General features: G+C 34.0%; 3 protein-coding genes across 3 annotated transcripts in view; 2 read left to right on the forward strand and 1 right to left on the reverse strand.

Moving 5' to 3' along the window:
• The window catches only part of LOC140752604 (ubiquitin-conjugating enzyme E2 R2), a 40,367-nt gene extending 32,775 nt beyond the window's left edge, over positions 1-7,592 (forward strand). Inside the window, exons 3-5 of the mRNA XM_073086959.1 lie at positions 171-403; positions 2,571-2,685; positions 4,017-7,592. Of these exons, the coding sequence (XP_072943060.1) occupies positions 171-403; positions 2,571-2,685; positions 4,017-4,130 (462 nt within the window). The 3' untranslated portion in view covers positions 4,131-7,592. The remainder of the gene's footprint in view (positions 1-170; positions 404-2,570; positions 2,686-4,016) is intronic.
• A 3,909-nt stretch (positions 7,593-11,501) lies between these two features.
• On the forward strand, positions 11,502-14,753 carry LOC140752346 (maspardin). The gene is made up of 5 exons (XM_073086608.1): positions 11,502-11,683; positions 11,830-12,070; positions 12,510-12,739; positions 13,610-13,858; positions 14,598-14,753. The coding sequence occupies exons 1-5, from the start codon at positions 11,585-11,587 to the stop codon at positions 14,733-14,735; spliced, it is 957 nt and encodes a 318-aa protein (XP_072942709.1). The 5' UTR covers positions 11,502-11,584; the 3' UTR covers positions 14,736-14,753.
• A 580-nt stretch (positions 14,754-15,333) lies between these two features.
• Stoml2 (stomatin like 2) lies at positions 15,334-19,924 on the reverse strand. Its single transcript, XM_073086563.1, has 8 exons — positions 19,757-19,924; positions 19,568-19,684; positions 18,844-19,051; positions 18,119-18,307; positions 17,622-17,777; positions 16,921-17,036; positions 16,289-16,417; positions 15,334-15,643 (listed from the first exon to the last, which is right to left on the reverse strand). Exons 1-8 carry the CDS (start codon positions 19,802-19,804, stop codon positions 15,380-15,382), a joined length of 1,227 nt encoding a protein of 408 aa, XP_072942664.1. The 5' UTR covers positions 19,805-19,924; the 3' UTR covers positions 15,334-15,379.
• Positions 19,925-20,154: the final 230 nt, after the last annotated feature.

Below are 20,154 nucleotides of genomic sequence, written 5' to 3' on the forward strand. Positions count from 1 at the left end.
CGAAGAAAAAACCAAAGATTCTGGGTCAATTATTTCCATGAGAACGTTTCGGAACATAAAAAATATTATTATTTATAGTCGAACATCAAACGGATTCCTTTCCAGAATATATATATTAGTGCCGTACATCACAAAAGTTCTCTCAATAACTGGCGCCCTTTACATTCCAGAACGGAGATCTCTGCATATCGATTCTGCACCCCCCGGTGGACGACCCCCAGTCGGGCGAGCTGCCCTGCGAGCGCTGGAACCCCACGCAGTCGGTGCGGACGGTCCTCCTCTCCGTGATCTCACTGCTCAACGAGCCAAACACCTTCAGTCCCGCGAACGTCGACGCGAGCGTCATGTACCGCCGTTGGCGCGACTCCAAAGGGAAGGACAAGGAATATGAAAATATTATCAGGTGAGACAAATATCATATGCAGCAGACGAAAATGCAGATCATCTGATGGTAAGTGACTACTGCCGCCCAGATACATCCGTAATCAACCAACCCCAGATAAGATTAAATTCCTACTCCTGAGGTCGACCAGAGAGACGCGGCTACCACTGGGATGCCACGGAAAAGTATGTCCCTCTTACCACATCCTTCAAACCAAAACTGCTGTTATTAGGCAGAAATACGTGTGGCAGTGGTACCGCCGGAGTCGAACCACAAAGGGTGTACCACCTTTGCTCCACTTTCTCTTCATATTGCGTGGGTGCTAGGACTTATAATATAACATTTATTGATTTATTATCACAACTGCAAAGCGAAGCTACAGAGCTTTGCTTTGCAGTACCTACAATTAATTAGGCATATAGTTCATAACTTTTGTTCATAGTCGTAATCTGATTGCGATGAAACTGCCAAATTGACAAAACAGTCAACTTTTAGGTCACGGTTCATTGGTTGTATCTACTACAGTTTCAAAAGTTACCTCATGTACGAAGTCTAATGCGTAAGCTAGTTTAGTCAGGAAAATATACGCTTAAAGGAATATTTAGTAACAAACCTTTTAAATACAGGGATAAAATACAAATATTTATATTATTACATGCTGAGCACTTATGATTTTATCGTTTCACTAAACGTTTTAGACCTGACGCCGATTATGTATATTTGGTGTATTTATAAATCACATAATACACGCAATCCGCCTTTAATATTTTCTACCGTTTTTAATGGATAAGGGCACCAACACAAATGCTACTTCCTAGCAGCAGCGATCAACGATTCAGCTGCTTTTCAAAAGCTAGATGCAGTGATCAAACGCTAAACCCCAGCACTTGTTTGAACGCACGTCGCAGCTTCCTATGAAAACTCGATGCAGTAACTGTTCACGAATAACCACCTCCTTTTTGAAGTCTGATAAAAATGCGATGCAGATGATAATTCAATCACTATAGAACGCGCCTTTTCGATCACACGACCAAAGGCAAATTTAAACCCTAAAACGCGTACCGTCGGTGGTAAAAGTAGCTAGTCTGCTACAGCCGGAAATTATTACAATATTAGAAAGTTCAATGAAAAATAACATTGACATTCCGGTACCAAAATGTAAATTAATATTATTTCTATGAAATAACAGAAAGTAATCTAATAAATGGTGCTCCGTTTCCAGGTAAAAGTACACTTGAAAAATCAACAGACGAATAATTTCAAAGGTCAAATTACGAGCACGAAATACTTTTCCAAAACTTGTAGCGTTGCTATATTTTATTCTGAAGGGCGTTGTAAGGGTAACTCTTATGTGAGACATTTCAACTTAGGCCTCAGCGGCAGCAACCTATCTGGGGTTGATTACAAATGTCCATAGACGGCACATGCCAATGCCTATTTCGGCCACATCATTAGGTAGATTTTGCTCCTTTAAAAAACTTAGTGCCATCTTAACGATATCCTTAAAATAGAAATTGATTCTTAGATATAACACAGATGCTTATAAATCATATCATTTGGGAACGTACTTATACTGAGTTAAATATTATTGGATTTGTATTCTAAGATAACTACATGTTAGATTGTTACATATAAACATGATCCAATTTTAGGAACGGATATTCCTGTTCTGAGAATAGAACATGTATCTTCGCATTAAACGGTATTATGGATTCGATTCCCGGGCGATCTTAAAACTAAATTATGCATTGAGAATTCTATTTTGGACTGTTTATGTGTTTGTATAATAGTTTACTTGACAATGTTCGGGAAAGTGTGTTAAAAACATGTTTTTCTACATTAAATGGAACGACGCGCAAAAACAGTCAGTCACGTGACGTTGGGACGTTTGACGTCACAAATTACTATTATTACTACCATGCTGTACACGTTAAACGTTTTATTATTTAACATATGACGTCACACGATGCTTAATCATGTCCTCGTAAACTTATTTTTCAAAAATAAAATGTTTACTTTTATGCATCATATCGAGTACAATTCCATATACATATTATTCTTAAAACTGACAAGTAGCCAATCATATCCATAACACACATAATACGACTTAAGAAACCATAATGTTAATACTTGATACAGTAGAAAACGTATTTTACCAATTTCTAAAAAATATCTTTATAAATTTCAGAAAACAGGCGCAAGTGGCGCGCCTAGAAGCGGAGAAAGAGGGTATCGTCGTGCCCCTCACATTAGAAGACTACTGCATTAAGACACAAGTAAAGTCGACGACGCAGGAGCCACAGGTCGGTGTAATTATGTATTTCACCCCATTGATATCATAACTAAAGATACGTTACTAGCAGGCAAAACTTGAAACATAAAAAAGCAACCAATTGGTGTTCGTCCACTCCAGTCGCTCTCGCCCTACTTAGTTATTGTTACATATGTCACTGTACACGGTTAACGTAATTATTATTGTCTTCTGAGCCTCAAAATGCCTTCTTGCAATGCATAAATGCATAAATGTACAAATTATGTGCAATTATGTAAAAATGTCTTATATTTAAGATTTAATGAAACTTGAAACGCAATGTTGTCTTTTTTATCACTTTTCGTTCAATTTTTGTGTTGTTTTGTGGGCATGTAACGTATCTATAGTTTTAATATATCATTGTTTGACCCCCGTAGCAGAGCGACCACCATACCGGTCTGACACGCAGTGGGTTCCCCGCCCGATTCGCGGCGGAGTAGAGAGATATCTAAACGATGACTTTAGATTTTGGTTTCGTAACTGGATGTGTGTGCATTCGGCTTTATGTCTGTCCAAAAACAATAATCGTCTTGTGCTGTGACGTTATATGACACTCAATTATTTTGATTATGTAACGGGTACTCAAGATAACTGTGGTTACTTAACCACAATGAAAATATCCTGCAAAAATACCACGAATAGATAATACCTCCCGTTACATACATAAAATAGCATTCCTGTTGTATTAATTGTGCTGGGCCAATTCCTGTGGATTTGGTAACTTGAGTACGATACGGAGCTTGCTTTTATGCGAGATATTTTAGAAATTTTCGATAGCGTGATTCTGGTTAGTGTAGACTGTAGCACCATCTCTTGTTGGCTAAAGGAAATCGCTTAAAAGTCATCGTTATATTTTCTCTCTTATTAAATGCCATTTTTTTGAGAAGTGCTTTTTGTCTTTGGTTTATCAAAAAATAATTGATAGTTATAAACTAGTTAAACGATATCTTTCCATCACAGATGGGTGTTAATATGATCCGTAAAAAGATCTGGAAATTATGGAAACTATAGTCGAATTTCTAGTTCGACGGTAGTTATAGTCCGCGCCAAACTTCTAGTCCGCTCTGAAGTTGTTGCACGCAGAGAGCCAATGGGGTCGAACACACCTACAAGCATATACTCCGTAGCAATAATAAGGGCACACTAACACTGCTATGTACCCGTGGGTGAAAGCGATCAGTGGACGGGTGCCGGGGGGTCCCGCTAATATCTACAACATGCTGTTGCGACGCGACTCGTTTCTATAATCAGAGCGGACTAGAAGTTTGGCACGGACGCCACATTAGAACACGTTCTCAAACATTTTCAATTGTCTATCCCTAGCTGGACATGACAGACTTCTACGACGACGACTACGACGACCTCGATTCGGACACGGACGAGGAGCTCGACGGCGGCTCCGGCGACGCGGACGACAGCGGCAACGGCGAGTCGTGAGGCCGAGCGACGCGCGCGGCGCCGCCCGCCGCCGCCGCGCCGCCGCCCGCCGCCGCCGCGCCGCCCGCGAAGCGCGTGCGCACCATGCGGCCGTTGTGAACGTAGGGCATACATATACACGGACACATACACACAAACATATACACGGACATGAAAAGGTCGGGGCGCGTGCGCACCGTGCGGTCACTGTGCATGCATATACATGGACACACACACATATATACGGACACTTACATGTCGGGGCGTGTGCACACCATGCGGCCGTTGTGAACGTGGGGCACACATGTACACGGACGTATATACGATTACATACACATATACTAACATAATATACGAGTCGGACCACGCGGCCGTTGTGAACATGGTATACATACACGCGGACACACACACACACATATATACTGACACGTACAGGTCTGGGCTCGTGCAGACCGTACGGTTGCTGTGACAGTCACACACATAATATATATGTGTATGTGTCAGTATATACTGTGTGCATACACATCGGAGCGCGTACGCACCATGCGACCGTTGAGAACATAGGGCACACAAACACGGACAGAAACACCGTACGTGCGCACCGTACATACACACAGATATACACATGTATACTGATACACACTGGTCGGACCAAGCGTCCGCTGTGAACACACAGACACACTCATGTGTGTGTGTCAGTATGCACTGTGTACATTCACATCGAAGCGCCTGCCGACTGTGCGGCCGCTGTGAACTGAATCATACGTACACACAGAGAGACGTATACACATGTATACAACCATACGTACCATGCGCCCCCCTTGTGAACTATATCACACACTTATACGGACTAAAGCTCTGTTTACGTTGTATGTGTCATATACGACAGTGCAGCGTAACGACGTAACGACGGGCAGGAAACTCCGCAGCAATGCCCGTGTAAATAGAGCTTAATATTAAAAACGTCTATGTGTAACTTGTGTCAATCAATAATGGAAACCAAAATGGTCATTACTGTACGATTGTCCCTCGTTAAATATGAGCGGTTCAATGGCAATTTGGATTAAATTATTTATTGAAACAAGTTAACATTCACTTACATGGAAGAGACATGTGCTCACCTGTTGAGCGGCATTAAAAATTGGCGATACCTATATTATACTATATTCGTATTAAGGCATAGATAGTTATTGGTTTGAACACGACGATACAAACGTATTCTCATTAGTATGTTTGAGAATGCGATAAATTACTTGCTACTTGGTTTCATTTCAAAGAATATTTATGAAATTTTGCTGATTTATACAATACCCCTGTGGTTCTTTCTTTTATATACATCATTGCAAATACAAGTAGATAAATACTCAGAATAAGATCAAAGTCTCTGGCTGGAAATCGAATCCCTGATCTTTTAGTAGACCCACCGGCATAGTGGTGAAGTGTCAAGCTAATATATATTGACCATATATCAGGTTGGATATTTTAGACTACCAAAACACGTTGCAAGTAAGACCATGAAGTGTTAAGCCTATCACAATATTCTGAATAACTTAGTACATTTATTATGAAACACCAAACATTTTCATAACATCATTTTCGTATGAAGGTAGATCACCACATTATTGTTAGTACATTTTAGATAATAATTGATGTATATTTTGGATTAATGACAAATAAACTTGGACTTTCATGATTTCTTGTAAGTTATAAGTTTTAATTGAAAATAATAACTTTTATAAAATAGTGATACAACAGTCATTTCGATCAATAAGTGGAATGCTAAATTTGTGATTAATTTCTTGCTGAACCAAATAAACCAATCGTTGGGTTATGTTTGTCAAACATTTGCAAAGAACTAACAAGTGGTTCTGACACTAAAAAATTACTACATCACTAGTCTTAACATTTGCAAAACTTTGTAAAACAATAAATGAATAATTAAAATGCAGTGACACAAAGACACTAATGAATTTAGTATCTTGTGCTCGGAATATGAAGATAGATGTTTTTTTGTTACATGACACACCTCGGTAGTTGTAGCACTTGGCATCGGACAACATATTTTTTATATGTACCGCATTTTGGTGTCATCTCTACGTGATATATTTACGATTTATGGCAAGGCAAGCAAAGTGTCATAAATTTTCGGACATTACATATTACAAAAATCAAATAATCATGAAACTTTCTTTACAAATTAATGATGATTACAAAACGTTTTCTACACTCATAGCCCCACACTAGGAGTTTTCCTGTGTTGTGGAAGCAATGGGGCATGGACACGGACTAATACACAAACACCTAGATCCCGAATAGAAATCTAAATTAATAATTTAGGTATCTATCTGGCCGGGGATCGAACTCGGAACTCTGCGTGTTAGAAAGGTATGATAACCATTCCACCACGCCAGTCGTCATAATGATATTGGGTAGTTTAAAAACCATTTATCGATGATCTTATGTGATTGAACACAATTATAAATTATATTAGAGTGTGAGTAAGCTACGCACACATACAAATGAATTCATTTTGGGGCGACCTATTGAAATCTTTGTCTTTCCTCATTTGGCAAAATTCCAATAAAAACTATGAGATCATACTTTATCTCTTAGTGTTGTACCATAATAGCATCTTAACGTATACAGTATAATACACGCTATGTAAATGAGTTGTAAAAGTGATAATCATATATGACTAGTAATAAGAAACTGCAAACTTTTAGATTATTTATGTTTAAAGAATTTATTCTCAAAAAAAAAAATCATTTCCATTCGTAAATTATTCTTTGTGTAAAATTAATACGTATATCGTTTTATTTCAATTCATTTGCATGAACGCGTTAGTATGAGTTTTTAATACGAAATAAATTTTCGAAACCTATATTTAACTTGTCAAAATTTCTATTTATTAATATGCTTCTCCAAATTTCTTCAGCTATTTGTTTGGAAAACTATTTAATTTACAGCTAGTTTCAAAATGACTCAATATTATATTTTAATATGAAATAAAGTCAGTTTTATCTTAATATATGCTATACGCTATATCTTCTATCTTAATATATGCTATATGCTATCTTGTCTGCTTTAAGTCGAAAAGTTTTTCATATTAAAAGCTCATATAAAGGTAGCCCTGTAAATTGATTTTAAAAACAATGTATTAGTAATAAAAAATAAAATTACCCGATATAGATATTAATATTTTTGCGATAGATGTGTTTTGTATCTCATTATTTAGAAATAATTTACTTCAAATAAACCTACTTTATTTCTAAATCATTTAAATATTTATATGTCATGTAATTCGTCGATGTTTTTTCGATTTTCTTCTACTTGTATAGTGATATTTGTGTAGTCATGTGATCGAAAAAATATTTTTAACTGCCTACTTAACCATAAAATTTACCGTATAAATGTCTTAGTGTGGTATATAATGTACGTAGATGAATATATATGTGTTACACATACATAGATTATAGAAAAATCCCAGATAGTACTTACAGATCTCAAGATTAGAGCCAACAACACCAGTATAGACTTAATTAACCAAGTTTTTCATTAATTGAACCATTCGATATTTAAGTATTTATAATGGCATTATTAACTACTTAATAAACAATATTTGTTTTAAATTAAAAATTGCATTGAATTGAAAAAAAGCCTATACTTTCTTGAACTACCATATGCTCTATTTGCTTTTTTCCTATAATCTATACATAATTATCAGTTACATTTTAGTGATGTGCTAATAAAATAGTTATAGTAGCAATTTAACATAATAATTTAAACCTCATTGTTATTTTTTATTGCTTCAACGCTTATGACTAGTGTCTGCAAATTCTACTTTGCGATAATATAAATGTTGTAACTAGCTTATTTATACCAAGTTAATTAAGTTAATTGTCTGTCTATCATCAATATTATCTATTGTGTATATATGAATATATATCTTGATGACATAGGCAAAGTAATCATAATAAAATCAGTAGGTAGCGCCGTGAATCCGTGATTGACATTTAGCAGTAATCTTTGACCTTCTGATATTTTTATTGATACCACTAAGGCTAAACAAAGGTTTGAGACAAAACAGAAAATGGTAAATAACTGTTTTGTTTTTACCTACCTGTATAAATATGTAACCACCAAAGTATCAAAACTTTTTATTGGGAAGTAAAGATTCATAAATTACTAAAAATTTTATGTATTGCAGTAAGAGTAAATTATTTATTTTAGTTACTTTGTCTATGTGAACATTGAATATGTACAGAAAACTAAAGGTAATTGTCAACTGTTCGAATGTAGATTTTATGCTCAAGTATTCACTGCGAGAATGTAATATACGGTAATTTTGGCGTGTGTGTATAGTTAGTGGAAAATGGTTTTACTACTCTAAATTTTTTACGTAATATATTACAATCATAGATTAGTAAAGATTACTCACTCCTAACAAGAAAATGTACCCAGTTTTGAGAATTGAAATAGTTGCGTAAAAACGTTTTGCCACGTCTCCGTGCTAAAAAGTCCCTAAAATATTTGAAATTATTATTATAAATTATTTATTTATTATGTAAATTAAGCAGTATTAGTTATTTATTCGTAAATTTTCTCTAAAAATGATTTTATTTGTCAATAATTCAAAAAAAGAACTTACTATAATAAGCCATTTGCGGCTTCATTCAATTTCAAGGCGGCGAAGTATCTTTACTAATCTATGATTACAATCGAAAATCAAGTTTAAAATGGCTCCTGTAGCCGCCAACAAATGACTTAACAGATAATACAGATATACTAATTTTCATACTTGTCAAATTAACTGATTAAATGTTTGACAGTTGGCAGTTTTGCTTTTAAAACTTTAAAACTAAATCTCCATCTAACTATACACACAGCCCAATTTAAGATAAAATATATTCAAAGAGTACATGCGTATATAGTGGTACATGTTTATAATATGAACGAAATTATTTAAGTGAATAATTAATTTTAATGTTTAGTTCGCACTAAGTAAAATTAAATTACGTAAGTAGTGTGTATCTAATGGAAAAACTATTGTACTAACTAAGAATTTCTTGCCAAATGTGGCTCATGTCTGTTTGTGGATGTAATTAATAGTTAAAAGCGTATAATTTTACAAAATTAAGCTGTAGCAACACCAATGTAAAATAAATCTGTAATGTTAAATAAATGTATGCATAAATTTCTTACTTGAGCGATGTTTTCCTATCTAAAACTATTTGTCTTAATCAAAATATTGAAACCCTGTTTTAAATGCACTTTAGACATGGAATATTAGCTGCACTATCTGTACGCTTATCTTCTATGGCGTAAAAATTAAATATTCACATTTTAAGTAAAATACAAAAAATAACATTTTCACTAAAACATTATATTAAATTACAAATGAATACAAACTAGGTCCAATTAAATAACTCTCCTGAAGATTACATATAAAAGCGCATTGTACACATGGATAGATAATACTTTCTAACCAAATTAGATTCAAAAGCGGAATACCAGCCTTTAACAATATCTATCTTTACGTTTTTGTATATAACAACAGGGTTTTATAAAGCCATCAACTCCCATGTACCTGTTTCATAACTAAACTTCGATTATAACTAATATTATCCTTAACAATTCCTATCTTAAAATATTTTGTTTATGTAACAGGGTTTTCTAAATTCATCATATTCCATTCACAACTTTCTTAACTAAACCTCGATCATTTCTTATTCTTCAATGATATAAATATGCTTAAAAATGTTATAGTTGCAATGTCGGATGCATGTAAGAATCTTTTTAAATAATCAAGGATGATTCAGCATGTAGATTATTAGAAAAGGCATTTTATAAGCCAGATCAAAGTCAGGTGGTACATTTACGCTCCAAATTGTAGTGACGTCATCAATTCGTATTCATATCTCGACATTTAAAATGGATAATCCAAATACTAACCACTCCATGGTAATTGGAGAAGTGCTAGCAAATAGTGGGAATGTGGAGTAGAAGGATAAATGTTACTTGCTAATATTTACTTAATTACCGAATTATTCTTAACTTGGCCAACATGTATCTGAATATCCTTACCCTTGTATCACGTAGTAGAAACCTAACTTTGCTGGAAGCCTAGTATGCGCGTGTGACAAATACTTATCAGTCTTTTGGTTTTGTCACAGAAGCATGCTAGGAGTTTTTGTATAGTAGACTTAGCTGATGCTTATTTACTTAAATGTTAGAATAAAAATACTTATAACTAGGCTCAATCCACAGGCCTTTCACAATGTTTAGCCGAGTATGATTGGAATACTGTATTTATATATTAAATGTATTTACAATAGAATTTATAAAAGCGTCCGATACTTATCAGTTAATTTAGACTAAGTTATGATAAGTGGTTTGGAAAGTTATTGTAGTGAAATTCACGAGAATGTTAATTGCATTACGATATTCAGTAATAAAAGCATATGTTTCAATGCTAATGTATTTTTTTTTGTTTACCCTTTAATTGAAACCAAACCATATAACTTATATTTAAATTGGATAGCAATTGGAATACACGTACTTCTATAAACAGCATACCAATAACACAGAAAAAATAATTGATGTGAAAACTCGTGCCAGTACCCAATGATATTCTATTACCTCTATGCCAGTACCTACCTGTGTAAGCAAAAAGCTAATTACTTTAACGGTAGGTACTGCTAACCTCTATTACACATGGTGTGTAGGGTAGAGGTAAGGAGTGTATGGAGAATCGTGCCATAAGGAGGCTGTTTAAAACCGTTCAGCTGCAACAATTCTAAGATCGATAGCCCTCCATAAATGGCGCTAGTGTAGCATAAGAGTATGAGTGAACTCCATGAAGATTTGGTGACTAGTATAGTTCATGAATATTTTTCTTAGTGATATTTCTTAAATTTCACCCCACAGAGTACTTTATGTATACAATGAAATTTTACCCTAACGCCACATAGATCGTCCTTGGGAGACGATAAAACAACAAATTACAATCTCAGTTCCTTGCTGGCAACACTATTTATAGTGTTGTGCTCCTTCTGTGTTTATTGAAGTTTATTCGATACTTTCATACAAATATTAATTAATAATTATAAGGCAAGATGATTGACGAATAACAAAAAAGTGATAACGCTAAATGAGATTGTAGGTATGTGCGATTAAGTAGGTGTTGCGGTTATTTAATAGCCATAGGACGCAAATAGTTCTATATTTAAGTTGTCCAACATTACACTAAAACAATGTAACGTTAATTCGTTCGATCATTTGTGACATTCGTTTTATAAATTACTATAATTGCCTGCACTAGTGCAGTCAAAGAGTAAACTTTAGTAAACTGTGTAAAATACTTGTGTATTTCAAAGAAAGAACAAGATTTTCGATAATTATCTTTGGCTACGACTAAATATTTTGATAATAAATGGATACTTAACAAGTTAATTTTTGAAAAAACCTTTTATAAAATGAGTTATTTGAGTGAGTTGTCGCAATCCAGTGAATATTTAAGTTTCAGGAGTAGCATTCCTTTACGGAAAGTTGTTGTTGATTCCGATGGATCCAAGGTAAACATTGAGTCAACATGTTTTTTATCGAAATTTGTTATTAATTAATAACCTTATTGTAGCTAATTTAAAAAGAATACAATTATGTTTTTTAGCTACTTACAAGGAAGTAGTTATAAAGTTTCAATAATTGATTACTGTTGTAGGCATGGAGTATATTCGACAGTGGTCCAAAGTCTGTGAGTTGCCCTTTAGTATGCCTGCCTCCTGTATCGGGTACTGCTGACATATTCTACAAGCAGGTCATGGGCCTGGCTTCCAGAGGAGTCCGCGTGATCGCTGCAGAGCCTCCTCCGTACTGGAATATGAAGGAATGGTGTGATGGTTTCAAAAGGCTCATAGATTACCTAGAATTAGATAGGATTCATATTTTGGGAGCTTCCTTGGGTAAGATTAAGTTATTAATTGAAATATAAGTAATATTCCAGGTAGTTACATTAAGTTTTGATAGCTATAAATTACTGATAAAAACGATTTAATGTTTTGTGATTCACATCTTTATCATAATTTTACACTAAATAAGAAAGACGTAAATAATGTGGTTGTTATACATGAGGCATGAGTGCGTAATATTATTATAATAATATTTACAAGTACCTACATGCTATATTTATAAGATGGTAGTTATCCTGATAATTATAATTAGATTGATGTTTATAAATATAGAAGTCTATTTTATTCTAGTTACATATTTCTATTATATGACTAATGGAACTTATCTTCAAAAGTATTAAATTATCCAGTAGTATATATAGCATAAATTCAAGAAAAAGAATTAATAATATTTCCTTACATACAAAAACTTAATTACTTATTGTAATTGCAGGTGGATTCATTGCCCAAAAGTTTGCAGAATACACAAAGAATTGTCCACGAGTGGCCTCTATAATTCTTTGCAATTCCTTCACTGACACTTCTGTGTTTGAATACAATGACTCCGCAGCATTATTTTGGCTCCTACCATCGTTAGTTCTAAAGAGAATGCTCATGGGAAACTTTACGGCTGACAAAGTTGACAAAAGAATTGCTGAATCAATAGACTTTATGGTTGAACGGGTAAGTTTTAATTATAAAGTTATAATGATATTTACAAAGTAAAGATAAAAACCTTTGAAACAATTACCTAACAATAGGTCTCACGGTAGGTATTTAGTTACTTTTAAGACATGCACAACCTTTTCTCATTTAAAACACATGTATGTATGTATTTGCAAACATTTAAAATACATATACCTACACTTCCATATTATATTTAGATTATTTTTAGCAATGCTGTGTAGTTAAAATTTATAAAGTAAATTTAATATATTAAATATGTAAAATAACAAGCATTTAGAAACATATCAACTCATATTTATTTTAGTCAACAATGGCACTCATTATACTTCGTCTTAATTACACTCGTGTTGTTAGTTCAACAACAGTTCATGAACTCACTTATCTGTATAAATAAGAACTCTTTCATTGACATAAATGCTAAAGTAGATGTGATAAATACTTCTCTATAGAAATAAGCCAATTTATATCTCATATATAGGATATTTTAGTGTGGTGTGTGTGTAGTGGGGTAACCAGATCTGCAACTATTAGGAAAAGCGAAAAATGCTCAGACATGTTTCAATGGGATGATTTGGATATAAATGAAAATTGTTTAATTTGACTAAAAAAAATATTACCATGGCTGGATATCAAACTAATGCATTTTGAAAAAATAACACATTTTGTACTATTGCACCATTAGATAGTTTTGCTTATAATGATCAAGTTAATGATAAACAACAAACTAAGCAAAATACTAATTTTTTTGTAACTAACCAATTCATTGATATTATTTTGATTGATTCCAATACACAGGTGTGAAGTTGTATGATGTGAGTTATTAAATAACATACATAATAATTATAATAATGATAATGCATTTTTCAGTTGGAATCATTAACACAGTCAGAGCTAGCATCAAGACTAACCCTGAATTGTGCACCGGGTTATGTGCAGCCACAGTTACTTAAGGACATGCCACTCACTATCATGGATGTTTGGGATGAGAGTGCTCTGAGTTCTAGAGTTCGTGAGGATCTGCACAAGTCATATCCACAAGCCAAACTTGCACATCTCAAAAGTGGTGGAAACTTCCCTTATTTAAGTAGAAGTGATGAAGTCAATTTGTACTTATTGGTAAGTTTCTTTAAATTGAGTGTTTTTCTTCTTACAGCTATACTGATACAAAAGCTAAATTTAATTGTACATAAGTATAGATTTTTAGGGAAATAGGTATAAGTATAGGTTTTTAGGGCATAGTTAGATAGTATAGTAGTTAGATAAATTGTAGATAATGAAAAATATACAATTTTTACATAAAGGTATGGTGCTTAATAGTGATAATTTAATAATAAATTTCTGCTATCATTATAGCAAATATTTTAATGTTATTTATAATTAAACTATGGGTAATTAATACTATTATAAATGCTACAAATGATTAAATTCTCATAAATATTTACAATTATGAAGAGTATTTGTGTGTGAAGTATATTTTCTCGTTTATTGGTCAAAATATTTTTGATAAGCTGATGAGTATGAAACCAGTTATTTGTATTATTAATAAACTGGTCTAGAAAGGTGGATTAAAATAATCACTTTAATCCACTAGTCTAGACCGGTCCGGTAAATCTTGTGCAAAAAAGATGTTAATAGGTCTGGTTTCTTCTGTTATATTAAATATGCTTCTATGTCATTATTAATAACAAATAAAGCACTTTGCATGCTAAACTTTGTCGCTAAAGAGTATAAATCTATAAAGCTAACTATGTGCACATTTTGATGGACTTAATACAATTTTTAGAACACTGCAAAGTCTATGAATTTGATTTAGCAACTTATGGAGTCTACCACATTCATCTTTTGTTCTTTTCAGATACATTTGCGACAATTCGATGGTACAAATCTCTCTGCATCCTACCTTAGTCTCCACAGAATGCCTGGAAGTCCACAAGCCGAAGAGGGTTCAGTTAGCTATTTCAATCAAAGGGATAAATTTGTAAAAATAACTTAAGCCAAATAAAAACTAGAAGAAAATTGGACAGAGAGGATTGGATTGGAGAACGGAATACATTGGACAAACTTGTTAATGCATATTTTGGACTTGTTTTACAATTAGCGGATTAACCTATATTTGCATACTAATGTTGTAGATTTATGTTATTATAGTTTTAAGCAAATGTGGTAAAGTAATATTCGGAATTTGATTTCAAGATTGTAAAGGTTTTATTACTTTATATTTTTATATAGACTATATAGAAAACTATATATTATAGTATTTTTATATTATCAAAAAATGTTTTATTTTCATTTACAGTTACAGGAGCCTTTTAGGTATAAAGTTAAGGAATAAATATAATATAATAACAAGATAATTATAAGACGAGATTGATACTATTTATTCAATAGTGACTATAAAACTGGTGAACCAGTAAATTATTATAATTATTTACTCAAAAATGTAGAAGTGTTAAATTATATTCATGTTCAAAAGTTTTATTCGTTAATATTGTAGGTATGCTTACTTATTGAAACTTTCATTTATATGTGCAAAGGGTAACAGATCTGTTAAAAGTAATAATTATAAAGGAAATGAAAATAGTACAACAATGTTGTAAGCATAATTTTATTTAACAAGCATTCCTACACTTAACAATCCTATATTTCTTTCTCTATATAACTTTGTTTCTTTTTATCCTTCAAATTTTGCAATGCTTTCTCTCTTTCCTCATCGTCTGAATAATACTCTGCTAAGCTGTCATCTTCGTTGGGCACAGGTTGACCAGCCATTGCAGTGCCTTTCTCAGTCAAATTCAGTTTTATTAGAGGATCATCTAACATAATATCGGGTACTATGGGCTCTCCATAGTTAGCTGAAGACTTCACGTTGTGCGCGGTTACTGTAGAGTATATTGACATTGCCTGCAATAAAAAGGATTATTAAGATTATCGAAAAGATCATTTTTTTATTAACTGGGAGAAGTTAGGATTCAAATTAAGTGGGAATTATAAAGATAAAAGTCATAGATAATAGCGCGACTAACATTAAAGTTCACATAAACAAGTAAGTTAAAACTTAACCACCTGAATCTAACTGAAGTTGACATAAGCAGTTAAAAGTCAAAGTACTTAAGCAACTAACCTTTTTTTTTTTTTTTCTCGAGGGCAAACCTTCAAAAGTTGCCCGACGACGTGGGAGCGACGCCAGGTTATGTGGGATTTTTACCGCACTAAAACCCCCCTAGGTGGCCGACCTCAACGCTTGTTAGGGAACTCCGGGATCTCCAACAGAACACAACCAGAGCCCTCCAAGCGTGATGCCCAACGGGCTCTACCCTGGGGGAGCTTTCGCTCCTCCCACATCATTAGTGTTTACGACGGTATGCGACCACACATACCGCCGTCCTTCCCGGGGTCGCTTGCTGGACGGTTCGAGCTCCCACTCTTGCCGCCCGCAACCCCGGAAGCCCATTTAGTCGCCTCCTACGACAGGCAGGAGATACCGTAGCCCTATTCTAGTCTCGGAACTACAGGGACATGAGCAACTAACCTAAAAGTCAAAAGTACCTGAGCAACTAGGTTTGAGACATCTCCTGCGTTGGCCGGTAATATCAGAGTGTTGTTCGTGCGCGCCAGTTTGTTAAAAGCCGCCACATACTGCTCCGCCAGTGTCAACGACGCTGCGTGCTTGCTGTCCTGTAGTCATGAGAACATGTGTATATGAATATTTGTGCGGTGCCACAGATAGCAACAATTAATAACAAGCACTACCAAAGAGGTTCGATATGTATTTCCAATATAAAGTCAACATTATGCTCGACACTTCAATAGAATTAAAATAAAAGTGACCATTCATATGATTATGTTCAAAATATTGTATTATTACACATATTTGTATGGTAAACTACGGAAGCAAATTTGTTGAGTATAAAGTTGTTCTCCCTGTGAAGGTCACTTTCGAAACTGCTGCATTGATTTAATGAACATTTTTTTTGTTTACCACACAGATTTTTCTGTAGAAAACAATGTTTCACTATATCTCAACTACAAACAAGACAACTTGAATAATCAGTTGTAATGTAAAGACATTAAAAAAAAAATCGATTTGAAATTTAATCCACTGAATAAGAAAAATACAATTGAATTGAGAATCTCCTCATTTTTAGTCGGTTAAAAATACTTATTTGGGCCATTGCTACCTGATGAGCGAGAGCACTAGCGATGAGTTTGAGTCCCCGAGCGCGAGCCTCTGCCACCGCGAGCATCGCATTCGCTTCTCCCGATGCCTTATTGATTTGCTCTTGTTTTTCGGCCTCTGAAATTGTAAATAAGATTTTTTTTTTAAAAATTATAGTTCAGTGATTTGATATACAACCTTTCACACTGGGGATCAGGGAGTTGTTTATTGTGTAACCTCTAATTTTTAAAAGTTACGCGATGAGAAATTAATTATAATTTGGTTGCATGGGGCAGGAAATCATATAAAGGAACCTGTGTTTGTCCTTCAGAGACTTAAAGTTGTGTGTAATAAAATCAATCCACACTTGAATAGTGTAGATTGATTCTATGGCCTTAGATCTTTTTACTTCAAAGAAATTCATTTAGAACATTGGTCAATGATGATGAAGTACATTATTTTATTGAAATTATTAGATATTGTTTCATTTCATGTCCCATATACATGGATGGCGCTGACCACTTACCATAGGCTGGACTGCATATTCACTTGCAACTTCAATCTTATAAAATGTGTGCACCACCAAACACTCACTATACATTGAACTGTAGATTATGTGTGTAAAATGTAAAAACATTTGCCTTTCGGTTTCCCTAAACAAAAATAACACTTACCATACAGTGATTATTTGTGTAAAAGCTTATTTTCCTAATCAAAACGTACCAGAAGCCAAGATCCTCGCCTGCCGTTTCCCCTCAGCGACGTTGATATCGGCAGCTCGAACACCCTCGGACTCCAGGATGGCGGCCCGCTTGCGACGCTCCGCCTCCACTTGCATTTGCATCGCCTCGTGCACGCGATTCGGCAGTTTTATATCACCTGGGAAGGATTCATTACTTATTTCTTTATAGTCAACTGTTTACTGTCCCATTTTCCTAGTGGATAAGGTTGAGATTAGATAATGATAAGATTCTCTATCTATGGTGAGCATGTTACCCTCATGCTCACCATGATTAAGAATAAGAAATATGGTAAAATCAGGATGATTTGATATTTTGATATTAATGCTAATGCATCTGTGATCATCTTAAAGTGCCCCATTTCTATATATATTTGATTCATTTAAATAGATGGCAATGGAGCCGCTGCCAGTAATTTATCTATTGCTTATAAGCTTTACCTTGCCTTCAAAAGTTTGGACTTTACTCCAAAATACTTACGAATCTCATATCGAAGGCAGGCTATGCCCCACGCCTCGCTGGCCTTGTTGATTGAGTCCACTATGAGCACATTGAGGGATTCGCGCTCCCTGAACACCTTGTCAAGGGATATCTTGCCGAGCTCCGAGCGCATGGTGGTCTGCGCCAGCTGTGTTATCGCGAACTCAGGATCTTCCACACCATAGGATGCTAAAAAAATATTGTTTACATTACAATTCTACATTCATAATACCATAGTCCTAAAGTTCCTTTATGTTATTGCTGTTATGGATAACTACATACACAAAGATAAGTAAAGAAAGACTTAGATCTAGATTATAAATCTCAATTAACCATACAACATTCATAAATCTCTTTATTAAATATATACTCTTCTGTTAGTTATATTTTATTTTGTTTTTCCGATTATGGATGGTAATTTTTTTTTAGAGTATTCATGTCACATTCTATTGCACATCCTATATCCTAAATGGATTGATAGGTTTTAACATATGAGGTGTTGTTGGATTAATTATATTTTTAAGCAGTCAGTTTATTTATTTTAGGTCAGGTTGTTTATTTTTATAACTGTTTTGTTTATTTATGCCGCTTAAAACTTGTCATGACTATTTGTCTAATTAAATCAACACTTCAGAACTAAGTGACACCATTCTGGCCTCTAAAAGTAAAAGTAACTGAAATATAGTAACAAGAAGAATATTAATAAATGTCTACATTTGATTTACCTAAATATGGATCAACGATGCGGAGATATAAGACACCATCAATGCTGAGTGTGACATTGTCTGAGGTGATAGCGCTCTGTTTGGGCACGTCTATAGCAATTTCCTTCAGACTTTGCACATATTTGATCTTGTCTACAATTGGCCACAAGAGATTCAGTCCTGGTTCGAGCAGTCTGTGAAATTTACCCATGCGTTCTACTATCCATGCCTGGAAAAATTGAAGCAGCATTACTCATTTATAACGATTAACAATGTATAATACAACCAAGCCATTTTATCTAAAAGTTTTGGATACCTTATGCACACAAAGTTTTTAGTGCCAAAGGATATTGCACAACTGATGGTAAGATTTTATATTTTATTTTAATTAAATAATAAACATACATCTATTTGTTTCATTTACAATTAAGCAATATATTCTGATAAAGATTCCTTAGGGTTCTCAGATGGTGGAAAAACATCTTGAATAGTTTGTAAAGGTGTCAGTAGTTTAATGATTCTTTAGTGTAATAGGGCAACTACCAACCACGATAAAATTTCATCATCAATTGTGAAAGAAATATGAGATTATTTGAAAAAGATTATGATGAAATATTATGCATCGCCATACAGGTAAACTATGAATACAACTTATCGTGATTGCAAAATTAATGGCAAAAATGTAAGCAGTAAATTAATTACTGATTGTTTCGTTGATTGTTTTATTGATTGATCAATAACTAACCTCTTGTTGTGGAACGAACATAATGATTGTGTTAAGCGGAGTTGTTGATCGGCTTCTCGTCGCTGTAATTCCATACATAAACCTTGCCTCATTCTGATATTCCAACTTAAATACATTCTGGAAATAACAACGTTAACCAAACTTATTATTCATATTTACTTTTCTGATACTATACAGTGGAATACTCACTTTTAATGGAAGGGTTCTTGAGAATAATAATTTGGAACGCGTAAACATATTTAAATGCGTTTATAAGGGCTCGCTGTTATAATATTATAATATTTTCTATTTTAGTAAATCAATTTCGCTACCCATACATATTTATGACATCTGTCATCTGTCTTTTTCTTGCTTTCACAATATCAATATCGACAATATATCTGACATTTGGACTAGTGTTGTCCTAAGTAATCTTATTATTATTCGTTATACATGTTTAACGATTGTTCGAATAAAGTTCGAATGTATATTTTGTAGTATTAGTACAAACACATAATATACATGTGAATATAGTTTATTAACAAATCTCTTAATATTTGTTTTATTTTAAAAGCTAAATTCAATTTTAAAATAGAAAAGTTGTGGGA

Source organism: Epargyreus clarus, unplaced genomic scaffold (assembly GCF_041222505.1).
Source record: "Epargyreus clarus isolate Ecla_fem2 unplaced genomic scaffold, WU_Ecla_fem_2.2 ptg000024l, whole genome shotgun sequence".
Lineage (NCBI taxonomy): Eukaryota > Metazoa > Arthropoda > Insecta > Lepidoptera > Hesperiidae > Epargyreus > Epargyreus clarus.